This window comes from Pinus tabuliformis, chromosome 6, assembly GCF_031772625.1.
Source record: "Pinus tabuliformis cultivar Carrire ecotype Pingquan chromosome 6, CPIR1, whole genome shotgun sequence".
NCBI classification, from domain to species: Eukaryota; Viridiplantae; Streptophyta; class Pinopsida; order Pinales; family Pinaceae; genus Pinus; species Pinus tabuliformis.
The window spans coordinates 812,020,788-812,036,272 of NC_142292.1; the positions used below are offsets into that span (position 1 = coordinate 812,020,788).

The following is a 15,485-nucleotide window of genomic DNA, read 5'->3' on the forward strand; positions in this document are numbered from 1 at the left end:
CATATCTAGTACCAGTTGGGCAAAGAATCATGGCAAAGCTTTATTCAACCACTTACAGCTATTTGTTGGCAATGGAAGAAGACAAATAAATAAGGTTTATCATGTCCTTCACTTCATTGTTAAGTGTGAACAAAGATTTTAACATAAAGAAGTAATTATAGACAAAAAATGCAATACATATTCCACCTAAAAATAGGAAACTAGAGAGGCAAGGCTAAATGTATTTGGACATACTTCTACGAGGAAGTGTCAAGAACAGAACGGCATGATTATATTAGTGCAAAATATGAGCATTCCCAGATAACAGCCAATCAGCAGCATTGATGTTATGATTAAGAATTCATTTGTGGTCCCCTGTGAGCTATATTCCCATCCTAAAATTCTACCAACGTGTAGCAAAATGGAATGTGCAATTCCACATTCATGTTTCTAAGTCCCCATCGGAAATAGATTGAAGTTTTTTTAATGCAAACTAGCACAAGTTGTCCGAAGAATCACAACATTGTACTCAGACACTTACCAGCTCTTTTCTGGCCAGTGACAGAAAGCAAGTAAATAAGATCTAGCGTCTGCTTTTGTTTCTTGGAAAAGCAAACGAAAATTCTTCATATTGAGAAGAGGTATGCCTACTTACACCACCTATAACACTATAAATAGAAAACCAGAGAACTGCATTTGGTATAAGTATGCATCTGCCTAGCAGAGTAAAGAACATAACAGTACAACTACATTCAGTGCAAACACTTCAAATACTTAGATGGCTGCTACTCACCATGCTTGATATTCTAAGTATTGCCGCCTTCCATATTCATACATCTCCAGGAGAATTGAATATCAAAACCATAATGAATAACAGAAAATAAAAAACTAACAGCTACAACTTAAAAGTACTCAAAAACACTTCCTTTGAAGCACTTGATTACATAATAATAGAAACCTGTCAGTGAAAAGCGTTAAAAATGCAATACCTATCTTTCCATGCCCAACATCAACAGCGCAACCAGATAGCCTCCCAGCAGCATAAAGTGACAGTACTGCTTGTTCAGATGCATAAAATCCGGTTACATTAAAGGTTTCAAACATAAGTTGAACCAGCAGCTCTCTTACGGCCTGAATAGTCAAGTATAGGTTTCAGGACAAAACCTTTAAATATTCACACCCTTTAAACACCACATTTGCCTAACAAGAATTATTAAATACTTTGCATGGTGCCACCAGTCACTATTATCAAAAAAATAGCTACAATTAATGCTTATTAAATTGGTCGGTCAACCTAACAAGGCAGTTAAGAACAGTATCAGCTCCAACAAACATGAGATTACAACCGAGATTATATATATATATATATATATATATATATACTGGTCCTCTAATATATATATATATTAGAGGACCAGTATATATATATATATATACTGGTCCTCTAATCATTATAATAAACTAGCTGAAAATTTTCCGGCACAAAAACTTTCGACATTTCCAAATAATGCCATCCTTTTTCTTAGCTTCCAAGGTTACTCCGAAAGTGTTTACACCATGTTAGGGGGTGTTTCACAAGATTTTGGGCACATGTTGTATGATTAGGCCCTTGATGGTTCATGATGGGTTTGACCCCAATTGAGTGCTTGCATGGTATTCTTCTCCAAAGCGTTGGAAATCTTCAAACAGCTTAGTGACATTGCACATGATGTCCACATGGAAGTAGTCGTTTGATTGGAGAATGCCCTGAATTTGAGGAGGAGCATTTTGCATCCTTGAGTAAGTAATTGGGCACTAGAGAACATGCGTGGCTTGGATCCTTGCATTGAGGGCTACAATTGACCTAGGGTCTCCTGAGTTGAGATAGTCTTCATGCAAGGGGAATGGGCCCAGTGAAGTACATGGCTTAGGAGTTTCATTGGAGTCGCTGAATGTTTGTAGAAAGAGTGTTGAACACACTTGATGAATCACTTTTGCTTTTAGATCCTTCCCTATGGATGACATCATCTTTGAGCTTGCTATGTGTACCCTTGGAGTGTAGCACTCCCCATTTGATAGCCTACTTGTGGCTTTATAGGTTGCTTGTAAGCGCCAAGGCCCACATCTATATTGTTGGCCTCCCTTGCCTCCCATATATATAGAGGAAGGAGAGAGTAATTTATCATCATCATCATTGTACTTTTGTCTTTGTACTTGTCTTCTTGGAGGAAGTCGCTAGGGTTTATGAGGAAAACCCTACGAGAAATTATGAAATGAAAAGAGGATGTCTTTGTGGAGAGCTTGCTCTTGTGAGATAGTAGGGTTTACACTGATTGTCTTTTTATTCATTCATTCTTGACACTTGTTCATCTTGTGTTAGAGATGTGATCAGGATGAGTGCACTAGTCTTCCTCACTCTCCTGTATATTCTTTAGTATTTTATGTCTCTCTCTTGTACCTTCTTTAGCACCTTATGTCTCTCTATTGTGGAGTCGTCAGGGATTCTTGAGCTTCTTGGAGCATCTGAATACTAGGTTAGGACTTACCCCTTGAAGACTTGGAGATTAGGGTTTGGGGATGAAGCCCTAGGATGTACTTGAAGAAGTGAAAAAGAAGAGGAGCATCTTACCTTGGAGGACATGCTTATGTGATGCTTGCTTGTTGGAGCTCCTTTGGATGAGCTAGGGTCTTCTCTGTTTTACCTATCTAGGATTTTGGAAAGCAAGAGACTTATAATAGGTTTGTAGTTGTGATAAGGCTATGTTATGTACATGAACATCATCTTTAAGCATATTAATGAAATTTCCAACTGTAGATTGATTTTAAGACATCTATCTCTCCCTGTTTGCTAATTGTCAGCACTTATATGCCTTTTTGGTTTAACATAAGTTAACACTGATTTGCTAAGTTATTTAACATTTAAGTTTAAATAAATAGGGCAGACTTGCTGCTGTATTTACTATTTACAGCTGTCATAAGTGATTTTCAGATCTGTTTTACCCATTATAATATCACTCTAGAGGACTGAAACTTGTTGGAAAACTTTGGTACTCTTGAATTGCCTAGTGAATTGGAGTTGTTAAGAGTTCAGATATTGTCCACTGTTGCTGCTGTTATATTTATATTTCATAACATCACTAACACTGAAAATTCACAGGCTTAAGATCCAGGAAACATCTAGTTGACAGCTGAAATTTTTGTTTTGCATCAATTATGCATTTTCAAGAAATTTCCAAATGGTATCAGAACATTTCAGAAACTTCCACACTTTTACCACTAAGTATAGCCATGCCCAGTGAATTGCTAGATTTTCAATGTCAGTGAAGAGATAAGCTCAAGGAAATTAAATACTCAAGCTTATGCATCCTTATTTCTATTAAAATGTATGAAACAACAATTGAAGGGGCAAAAGGTATTCATCAAAGTGAAGTGTTTGCAAATCTTTGGAATAAAGCATTTTGAAATAAAATAGAAGCCGTGAAAAAACACATCAGATAAATTTCAAGCATTTCAAGGACCAAGTACAAGATGAATTTACTTATGCCTTGAGGGACTGCAGACCTGACCAAACATCAATAATCACAACCACAACAGTAACTAGACAGTGAAATGTACTTGAAACTTATATTCCACAATGAGCTCCACACATTTTACACATTCCTGGGACGTGGATATGTCTCAGAAACATTCCCCGCCATGTTTGAATTGCAGAGAACAGCTAAAGGACATCCCGATTTTATCGCGAAAAGGAGACTTGTTGGCCTAACTGATGTCTGCCGATTTTTACCAATATTTTGGTTGTATCTTAATTTTGCCAATGATTGCCAACTTTCACCGATATTTTCTCGATTTTTACGATTTTTTTGGTTTTCCGAACGTTTGCTGATTTTTGTTAAAGCTAGTGATGGCTTCGGAAGGTCTTCTACATAGTTTGGTTTCTTAGCATGTGGAAGACATTATTTGCTTCTTCTAGGTGCTTGCTTGGTGAAGTAAGAAATTTATGTCTTCTTAAAAAGTAAAATAATTAAAGTCAATTAATTTGTGGACTATTAAGCCATTTTCTAAGGATAAATAATTTAATTATTTAAGTGACTTAATAATAATCTCAAGTTTCAACCATTGATCTCCAAGACGATTCTAGAAGAGAGATTAGGGTTAGGGATTTGGCTTAATGAATATTATAAAGGAAACCTAACGAAGAGGTGAAGACAACACAGAACTCAAGTGAGCGAGTCATCACGAAGAGAGAGCGATTTTCTCTAAGTGTGAGTGGCTCAGTGGACTAGGTGCGCAGAGAAGGAGAAGTGCGAGTGGATTGATGGCGAATCCAAGAGGCCAAGTGGAGCAGATTGCAGGGCCGAGTTGCTAGAGGGAGATCGATTTTGATCTAGAGAAATCCAAATTGCTAGAGGGTCGAGTTTTCCCTAGTGTGTAGCAGTGGCACGCAAGGAGGGCGCAGGTTGATTTTGCTGGCTGATTATTCGGGTCGATTTATCCAAGACGGTTTCTTCTAGAGGCCGATTTCCTTGAGCCCAAATTCATTTCGTGGGAGCCAAGTTACAAGTTCCAGATATTGTATTTCTCTTGTATCTCTGTGGGTCAAAAACCTAGATTTTCCAGATTAATAGATGATGGAGAATTGTTGTGGGTGAATTATTTTTGCAATGTGTAATTGATCTCTCTGAGTTAATTTCTGTTGCAAATATTTAATTCTATAAGTTAAAAATACTAGTGATTTTATTTTTCAGTGATTCAGTGTGGGTAAATAAATAAATTGTTGGGGATAAAATAAACTGTCGTGAGAAAATAAATCTGGTTGGTATTCTACAGTTAACAATTTTAGTTTGATCCCGATGTTTGCAAAATTGATCTCTAGACATACCCTGCAAAAAAGGATTATGCTTGGAAATTTGGAACATCCCATTTAAAAAGGGAACATTGTCGAGTACGCAGCCCTACATGAAACATCAAGCTACCGCTATGTGTTTCATTCAAAATAAATGGAAACAAATTTATTTATGAGTACAGAGTAGATGATGTTTAATTTTATGACATTATTCTCTGAACAGATAGACTGGGGTAGAGATTGCAATTGTAAAAAATAAAAAGAGCTCGAAAATGTTATGTGTGGATTTGTGGTAGCATCGGATGTGCTCTAGCCATGAAAATTGGTGGAGAGGCTAAGGCACATAAGATCTCCAAGACCTAGAAATGGTTTGAGGAAATTCCACCTGGTTGGAGAGATATTAAAATAATTAATATTTTTAATGGGGTTCCCAAGGCTAAACTTAGAAAAATTAAAATATTAATGGGTATTAATATAAAACTAGGTGAGAATGTTCTAAATGACATGGATCAAGCCAAATCTAATCTAAGACGTTGATTAGAGACTTAATCTCGGTCGTTGAAGACTCAACAGGAAAAGTATAAGAGGAGACTTGAGGGTCAATTGGAGATACACCAAGATTAATCAGTCAGTTCGATTTTCTGGAGTGGGGTTCGCTGAGAAAATTCGGACAAGTGATCTGAGTTATAGCGAGGGGCAGTGAGTACATAGCAGAGAGGTAAAGATAGTGCTAGAGGGCCAGCGCAGCGATTGAGGAGGCTACGCAGAGGCAGCAGGAGCCACACAGAGGCAGCTAGAGACTACGCAGAGGCTGAGGGGCCTGCGTGGGTGACGCAGAAGGCCAGAGAGCTGACACAGAGAGGCAGAAGGCTGACGCAAAGGGTTCCAGAGCTACGCAGAGGCTAGCAGGGCTGACGCAAAGCCTTGCAGAAGCACCAGAAAGATTTTCGTAGGGCAGGCTAGTGCTGAGAAGCGGAATATCTTCTTTCGAAAAGAGGTATTACTGCCGTGGAGAAATCTTTGTTGGGTGAGTCAGTTTGGCACCCTAGTTGTACTCAAGAAAGTTGCTTAATAATAAAACCCTCAGAACTACTGCACCGGTTTTCCCAAGTTGAGCTTTTCTGGGGACAATTGTCCAAAAATAACGGTGTCCCTTGTGTGTTTGTCTAGTATTTCAATTGTTGATCTATATATGAGTTAGAGTTGCCTTTGTGTTTATTTTCGATATATATGTATAAATAACTTGTTAAAGGAATAAACAAGTAGGAGAAATAAACCAGATAATGCAGTAGGATTTCTAACGTGACAGACTTAGAAATTCCAACATTATGTAGGTCACTGAGTCTAAATTTATGGAATGTTTTGAAAGGATTGATTGTTAACTGGAGAAAAAAACATTCAAGTTGATGTGGACTCAAACTTGCACTTAAGTAGGTTCAGCATCTGAACACCAATTCAATTGTACCGATACTGTTGATTGACTGGACGGTTTTGAGCCACTCTTAAACAAAGTTACCAGCATACGCATAAAATGGTAGAGACTACTATTGGATATGGTATAAGTGGAAAGACATTATGTAGACATATATGTAGATATATGTGCATGTACAGACCTTCACACAAACCAAATACCATGGAAGATAGTAAATAGATTCATGCTTTATCAAATACAACTTAATACCAACTAAAAGAGAACTTCAGATGTTATATTTTTTGTTTAATAGTTTTGCACATATAACTGGCTGACGATCAATGACTTGTACATTGACATAATCAGCTCAATATCAGTTGAGCCAACTTGTGGAGATTTTTTGTCTTATAGTAGCTACATGCATCAAGAAGTGAAAGGATCTGAAAGCATCCGACTCTAGTAACAAAATGAATCCTCCTTCTGTTTTGCGAAGAAAAATTGAAAGCTTTAATATAGTCACAGGAAACTTCAGTAGCAGAGCAGAGAATCTGCTAAAGACAAGTCTCTAGGATAAGATCTTGAATTTCTCAAAAGGAATTGTCTTCCTGAAAGTATGAAGACCTGTAGCTATCAAGGATAGAACCCTGTGCAGTGAAGATTCTTGGTTATATGCAGCATCATTTATGTTTGTCTTTTCAGTCCAGCATCATGTATGATATCGTTACAAGTCCAATAGCGTGATGATATATTGATGACAGTGTTATAGTCTTGCTCACAAACGAAGTTGTGAACAAGACAAATGTAAACTTTGGATAGCCTATCTTTTGAAAGATCATCTACTATGAAGAAGCTACAGGGATCTGACAGTATAAGAAATTGCAACACCCTTGACTTTGATAAGGGGTGCAACACACTTGAAGCTTTTAGATCAGCTAGGAGAAGAAGTGCATGGAACTTTGGAACAGTTGTTTGTATCGATCCCTATCAGCATGAAAGCGAAGAAGAAAGTGTGATGAGCAGAAGATCCTGATTTTGGCATCTTGGATGCATTAAGTCAACTCCTATAGGTATGGATGCCAGAAAGACCCTTCCTCATCATCGATTGGGTGAATTGATACGCTAGTAGTTGTCATCTAATGGTTAAGGATCATATAGTTGTGTTGAAATAATCTCATGGAAAGATTTTTTTTCTTTGGTTGAAGAAGGACCATAATCCACCTACACCAAGACTTCATAGGGCGCTACAAAATCCCCGATAACTTTGCTTGTCTGATGATTTTTAATGGAAGCAAGTGATGTCAGCTATAATAGCTCATAATTTTGTTACCTTAGAGGTTGCATGTAAGTTGCATGATTATGATTGGATGATTTGTGGCACATGGATTAAAGGATTAATAACAAGTTGTAGATAGCTCGATGGTTATGTTTTGGCCCTTGGGCAAGGTTATTGTCAAGCCAGGAGGTAACTCCACAATGTGAATTGTGTTTTTGCATTAAGATTGCTCATGGATATATACATTGTCAGGCCAAGAGGTAACTCCACAATGCGAATTGTGTTTTTGCATTAAGATTGCTCATGGATATATACATGGAGGGAGAGACTCTTGGGCTTCACCTCCCAGTGTCTCTTCATATTCCTAATCTCCTTATTTTCTATTTACATTATTTACATGAATTTCCTAATCCCAAAGATTAGGTGTCAACATCCCCCCCCCCTAATCTGAAGGGATGTTGGTGAGTCCAAGCATCATTCTAAATCTTTCGAACTTTTCTCTTCCAAGCGCTTTGGTGAAGATGTCTGCAATCTGCTCATTTGTGGAACAATGGCATAGATGGATTGTCTTGGCCTCAACATGATGTCGAATCAGACGGTATTTTGTATTGATGTGTTTCATTCGATCATGGAACTTGTTGATCAGTAGTTGTCATTGATGTCAACCCAAGCAGCACTAGGGGTTACCCCGATCTTGCATGGGCATTTTGACTTGACAACTTACTCTATTTTGAGTCAAGGATCATCTAGATGGATTCTACTCGTCGAGATGTTTCCGTTGATATATGGCACGCCAAGTAATTCTTCATGATTTGAGAGATATTCATGTTTGAAGTTAGTAACCCTAGTTAGTGGGCTAAAACCCTAGCAGGGATTCTGTGGCTTCAAACAGGTCATCGTGGAATTTTCGCTATAAATTTTTTTCTGTGAAGCTTCAGAAGCTGAAATTAAAACTCATTTGAGCCGAAATCTTGATGAACCTTGTGACAAAATTTCAGATCTCGGTTCTCTATATTTTCAGAGATATGATCTAAGGAAATTAGGGTTTTTGCAGGACCCTGAATTCCATATCAAACAGGTGATGTTGGGAAACTCGTCATAACTTTCTCTTTGAGCATTGGATTCAAATTTCGTAAATAGTCACAGAAAAAGGACGGACTGTAGCTTGTTGAGTAGCATTTTCAGTGTCGAAGGTTGCAACAGTGACACATGGCACTTTGTACAAGTTGGCTCTACCGAACCAGTCTATAATCAGGTCATCGTGGGAGAATGGGCATAACTCTTTCTTGAAGAATCCAATCTTGATCAGACCTGTGGGGTTCGAAAGAGGACTCAGAGGGCTACCACAGGACAAAATTTCAAAATTTAGAGATCCGAAACTACATAGATACAACAAATTCAATATTGAACTCCTAGAAGGCAAGAAAAAGCATGCATTCAAGGATCACTGCAGTAAGGACCACACATCAACAATCAAGGGTAAGTCTCCTACAGCAAGGTATGTATGATTAGTGTTTACATTTGAAATATGAGTATCATCTCTGACATATGTTTTTGCAAAACAACGTAAGTATACACAGGGCCTCAGTTATATCTCTATGTCTCTATATGTCACAGTTAGTTTTGGTACCACATTTCGGATGTCCTATTCTTGATACTACACATTTGATGCTACATATTCTTGATGCTACACCAAGTCTGCTAAATCTCAATGTTGCAGTAATCGTTATCAGGATAATATCGACGAGGGAAAAAATCGTAAAATACAAAAATACTCGTTTTTTTCAATTTTTTTAGTATCTAAAGCATCTACAACATAAAATAAATACATTGACACATAAATATGATAAAAGAACTAATATATAAGATGTGTAATATCATTTCTAGTGCTACATCACACATAACAGTGAATCATGTCCTGAATAGTCAGTCCTGACTCCTGAGTCCCAACTCAGCCTCAAAATATCAACAAAAATATAATAATGTATCTCATATCATGAGTCATAATGTCATATACAATGAAATGAACCAAATAAATAATACCATTGATTTCCTCTGCCCCTCTTGCAAGAAAATGCAATAGCTTTCCCTCTAGATATAGATGTCTGTGGAGTTGGCAGTGGACTCTACTGTGCTCTAGAAGCTGAAGAACTAAGAGCTACAGCAGGTAGACCACGTCCTCTACTAGTGACAGGGGTAGCCTGGGTAGGTTGTGTCACCTCCTCCTCCTCATCAAAAAATCGGCAAAAAAAAAAATTTACTTTGTTGTGCTCTAGAAGCTGAAGAACTAGGAGCTACAGGAGGTACACCACGTCCTCTACTGGCGACAGGGGTAGCCTGGGTAGGTTGTGTCACCTCCTCCTCCTGTTGCTCCTCCTCCTCCTGTTGCTCCTCCTCCTCATCAAAAAATTGTGATTTTTTCAAGTTATCGCGATCTTTTGCGAAAAAAATAATAATAATAATAATAATAAATAAATAATTAATTAATGAGGGAAAAAAAAAAAAAACAAAAAAAAAAAAACAAAACAAAACAAAACAAAACAAAACCAAAAAAAAACAAAAACAAAAACAAAAACAAAAACAAAAAAACAAAAAACAAAAAACAAAAACAAAAAAAAAAAATTGGGCGATAATATCGCCAAACTCAAAAAATCGCGATTTTCCGATACTATCGCGATTTTCGCCACACTGCTAAATCTATATAATGTTGTAAGTTCATGTTACTTGTCTTGTCATAGTTGATAGAATGGTCCTTTTTGTTGTACTTAGAACTTGGTCCATCACAAGTCTAGGGTCTGTCATCAGTATTTTATTGTATATATCTTCAGCTCAGTTTTGGATATAGTCTTGCATAGAGTCCAGGCCTATACCAAGAGTGGGAGCCTTTGTCTACTGTTGCAACAAGTCAACAACAAAAGTGACAAGCACACTTCAAGTACGCATTGTAATTTCAATTTGTATTTATTCATTATTATGCACTTACATGTGTTTTGCAAGCATAGGTAAGTTGAAGGGTATTTTGTTTTGTTTTGAGATTGGTTTCGCCGAGAAAATTTTGCATGCAGGTAGAAAAAGATTCAAGTACAACTTCAAGCAAGAATTCAAGAGCAGAAGTATCAAATCAAAGAAAGCATTGCAGCAAGACATCCTTTGAAGACATGACAGCCATCCATATATTGTGAAGAAGTGTCAAGTCCAAGAGTCGTCATTGTAAAGTTGTAAAAGAGTCATTTGTAAAAGTGTCATCTTTGGAAGAGTCATTATTGTAAAAGAATCAATCTGCTTAGAGTCGAAAAAGGCATTATTGGGAGGTATAGGAGTCTCTGTTAAGATGATGTCATGGTTTGGTTGCAGGTCATAATGTGATTGGGTGTTCAGTCAAAATCATTGTAAATCATATTGTATCGTGGATCGTTGTCCCTGGTACAAGAATCCACACTCTTGTCTCATTTCAGTCATTATAGGGTGGCAGGGAGGTGCTAGGTTGGTGCATAAAGTTGCCTACAGGTTGGAGCCTGTGAACACTTCAAGGTGGTAGGTTGGTCTAGGATGTTGGCATATCCATTCAGTTGACTACTGAAGAAACCAAGGCATTGGCGCATCCTTCCAGTGGGAGCTAGAGAAGAATTTTTTTCTATAATTCTAGGAAGTTGTTGCTTTCATTTCAATTGGGGCTGAAGATTAAAGAATTTATTAGAAAAGCGTTTGGTGGTTTTTGACACGGAGGGGGTTTTCCACCTAAAATTCTTGTGTCTACTGTGTTCTTTTATTTACTGTTATTACTGCATAAACATTAATAATATTTGAAGATTAACTAATGCTCCGAAAAGATTTAAAAGTGTTAATTGCTAAGGAATATTGATTCACCCCCCCCCCTCTTAGTATTTCCAACAGAACTTTGGGTTCTTGGCCAACTTTATTACAGAAGTGTTGTCAATCATGAGAGGAGTCGAATGCAATTGTTTCCCCTGCAAATCTTCCAGAATTTTCCTGAACCACACAATTTCCTTTGTTGCTTCAGTTGTTGCCACATATTCTGCCTCAGTTATGGAATTTGTTGGAATTGATTGTTTTTGTGATCTCCAAGAGACAACTCATGATCCAAGGCTCATAGTATAACCTGAAGTAGATACCCCAGTTTCTTTGTCTCCACTGAAGTCTGAATTAGAGTATGAAATCAAGCTGAAGTCGCCCACCTGTGTATACTTGAGTCCAAAGTCTTGAGTTCCCTTCAAGTACTTTAGAACTCTTTTTGCAGCAGACCAATGTCCCTCACAAGGCTTTTGCATAAACCTGGAGAGGATTCCAACAGTAAATGAAATGTTCGGTTTGGTAGTAGTCAAGTAGTTGAGACTTCCTACAAGTTGTCTATACTTTGTTGCATCCTCAAATTCTTTTCCTTCAATGGATGTGAGCTTCAAGTTCTGTTCCATTGGAGTAGTCAAAGGATTGCACTCAACCATGCCAAACTTATTCAACAGATCTCCAATGTACTTCTTCTGAGAGAGGAATATAAACTTCGAATGTTGAGTTACTTCAATACCAAGATAGTAGGGAATATAGCCCAAGTCACTCATTTCAAAACCTTTCCTTGGTTCCTTCTTTATGGATGCAATGTAGCTCTCATTGTTCCTTGTCATCGAAAGATCATCTACATACATGATACACCACAAGCTATAAATTGGTTTGCCAACTTTCTTGCGAAACAAAGTTGCATCATAAAGATCATAATGGTTGAAGTTGAGTTTCAGAAGATGCTCAATTAACTTTTCATACTAGGCTCGCGGTTCTTGCTTGAGGCTATACAAGGATTTCACAAGCTTGCATACTTTGTGTTCTTGGCTCTTCACAACAAATCATTTTGGTTGGGACATAAAATCATTCTCTTTCAGATCTCCATTCAAGAAAGTTGTTTTACATCCATTTGATGGACTTTCCAACCGTTCTGAGCTGCCAAGGCAAAGAGTGTCCGAATGGTATCCCATTTTGCTGTGGAGGCAAAAGTCTCCTCATAATTGACCCCTTCCTCCTGTGCAAAACCTTTTGCCACAAGCCTAGCTTTGTGCTTGTCAAGTGAGCCATCAACTTTATACTTGTTCCTGTAGACCCACTTGCAGCGAATTGGTTTGGTTCCCAATGGAGGATCAACCAGCTTCCAAGTACCATTCTTTATCAAGGCATCATATTCTTTCTGCATCGCTTCTTTCCATTCATCATGAGAAGCGGCTTTTTTGAAGAAAGTTGGTTCAAAATTTGTGGACAAATTCAGTTCACAATCATAAGATGTTAAGTTATGGTATGTTCTATGCTTATAACAGTTTACTTCTTTTTCTTATTATATTCCACCGATTAGCAATCACATGTACATAAAGTAAAGTGCAGATAGAACATTAAACGATCGACAGAAAACAAGCTAAGACAAGAGACACAAGATGTGGCGGCTAGCCAGGGACAAACCCCACAATGTGTGGGGAAACCCTTTGATCAAATCTTCTTTTATCTTCAATAATTCAGCAGAGAGAAATAGTACAATAAATCTGATTCATATCAGCAGTAGCAAACCCTAGATCAGTAGCATCAGCATTAGCGGCTTCATTATCAAACTAGGGCAGACCATATCTCACAAACCGACAGTCGGATTGACTTCATTCCACCACCAAAAGTTTCGGCTTCCAGAGGAAGTTCAGATGAACCTACAGCCCAGTTTAGATGAGGAGATCTTCTAGGCCACGCAAGTCAATCTTTACTTCTGCAGTTGCAGCTTCAGTTTCAACAGTTTCCGGCTTCAAACTAGGGCAGTCGATATCTTGCAAACCGTTCGTCGAATTGACTTCATTCCACCACCAAAAGTTGCGGCTTTCAAAGGAGGTTCAGATGAACCTACAGCGCAGTTCCAAAGAGGAGATCTTCTAGGCCACGCAAGTCAATCTTTACTTCTGCAGTTGCAGCTTCAGTTTCAGCAGTTTCCGGCTTCAAACTAGGGCATTCGATATCTTGCAAACCGTTCGTCGGATTGACTTCATTCCACCACCAAAAGTTGCGGCTTTCAAAGGAGGTTCAGATGAACCTACAACGCAGTTCCAAAGAGGAGATCTTCTAGGCCACGCAAGTCAATATTTACTTCTGCAGTTGCAGCCTCAAATTCAACAGCTTCCGGCTTCACATGTGTGAGAGAGAGAGACCCATTTCAGCGCAGTAGAGAAGAGACTCATATCTGCGCAGTAGAGAGAGAGAGATGTGATGAGATGAGTGAGTCCAAATGAGGAAAAGTCCTCTTATATTTATACACAACGTTGGTGGGTGAATAGATGCGACTGTTGGGCTTCTGAGCCTACATGAGTTGTAGGTCGGCTTGATAATAATTCCATAATCAAAATAAATTCATACCTCCATGAATACTTATCGGAATTGGATGATATTTATATCAATCCTACACCTCTCGACGAGAGGAATCTAATAAAAATATTATCAGCCATGAATAAGATGACCCACATGAAGGTTTTCCCTGGTTGCCAATTTTAACACTCCCTCTCAACCATGGAGAACTTCATCTGAAATCTGTCTATCGGTCGTTACTATTCACCCATCAAATGCACTGCCCTATACAGCCTAACCCTTGCCCTGCTCTGCTCTATTTTGCCTGTTCTGCTTTGTCTTGTTCTACCCTGCACTCATCTGTACTGTTTTGTTCTGTTCGGCTCTGCTCTTGCATTGTTCTGTTCTACTCTGCTTTTGTCCGAATTATGAAGAAGAAGAAATGATCGAGGATGTATCATACTGACTCAAAGTCAGTCTCAGAGTATGTACCACTGGTCCCCGACCAGTCTCAACCAACCCAAAGTCAGCGTCATAGTGAGTACAACTCCAATGGTCCCAGACCAATATCATCCTCCACTGACTCAAAGTCAGTCTCAGAGTATGTACCACTGATTCCAGACCAGTCTCAGCCGACCCGAAGTCAGCGTCATAGTATGGTACAACTCCTACCACTGGTCCCAGACCAGTATCATTGATCCCAGATCAATGGAGGTCATCCTAGCGTAGGGAGTACGGTAGATACAACGATGCGTCCATCGGTACTACTATGGTCCCTAACTTCATTTCCCTGCTCATTGATCAGATGAGAGGTACTTCCCATGGGTCCCAGACTGCATGGGTAGAATGCCTCGACAGGAGAACTAATCAATCCTATCCTCACAGGAGAACACATCAATCCTGCTACAATCACCATGGAGAACACATCAATCCAGGCCTCACAGGAGAACACATCAATCCTGCTACAATCGCCATGGAGAACACATCAATCCAGGCCGCCATGGAGAACACATCAATCCAGGCCTCACAGGAGAACTAATCATCCTGCTACGTAGGAGAGCGAGTCATCCTATTCCACAAGAGAGCGAATCATCTTGTCCCACAAGAGAGCAAATCATCTTGTTCCAGTGTGCACCACCAGGGGAGGGTGAGTCACCCTGTGGTCATATGTTGCTCCAGTAATAACTGCAAGCCCTCAAAGCTCCCAGAGCTCAATGTATGCAACATGTAGGACCCTTGTACAAGGGTTTCTTGCCGACTCCAAGTCGCTTGGCAAAATCACAGATTAGATCTTTCCTCGGGGCTTTGACAAGGTGTATCAACCTGTACATCATCTTAATGTGATGGAGCTTCCTTTCTCATCGACTTACCATATCCTAGATGATGTCTATCTGCTGGAGCAATTGACGAATATGGGATTCCTCAATAATCGAATCCCACCTCTGGTTGTTACAGAGAATCACAGTGGTATCCAATGTAAATCCAAACAACTCACTGAAGAGCTTTCGCAACCAGACTGCCTCACACGAGGTTATGCTAGCAACAATATATCCTGCTTCGGCGGTGCTCAAAGCCACCGACTTCTGCTTCCTGCTCATCCAGGATATCGAAGCAGATCCCAAGGTGAAACAGTACCCAGAAGTGCTCTTACGGTCCACCACACTGCCTGCCCAATCAACATC

The 15,485-nt window shown here is 39.0% G+C and overlaps 1 protein-coding gene across 3 annotated transcripts in view; it reads right to left on the minus strand.

Moving 5' to 3' along the window:
* LOC149261277 (actin-related protein 7-like) overlaps nt 1-15,485 on the minus strand; it is a 423,641-nt gene that overhangs the window by 270,490 nt on the left and 137,666 nt on the right. For all 3 annotated transcript variants that reach the window (XM_089421946.1, XM_089421947.1, XM_089421952.1), the window contains exon 3: nt 969-1,110. In XM_089421946.1, the coding sequence (XP_089278072.1) occupies nt 969-1,110 (142 nt within the window). The remainder of the gene's footprint in view (nt 1-968; nt 1,111-15,485) is intronic.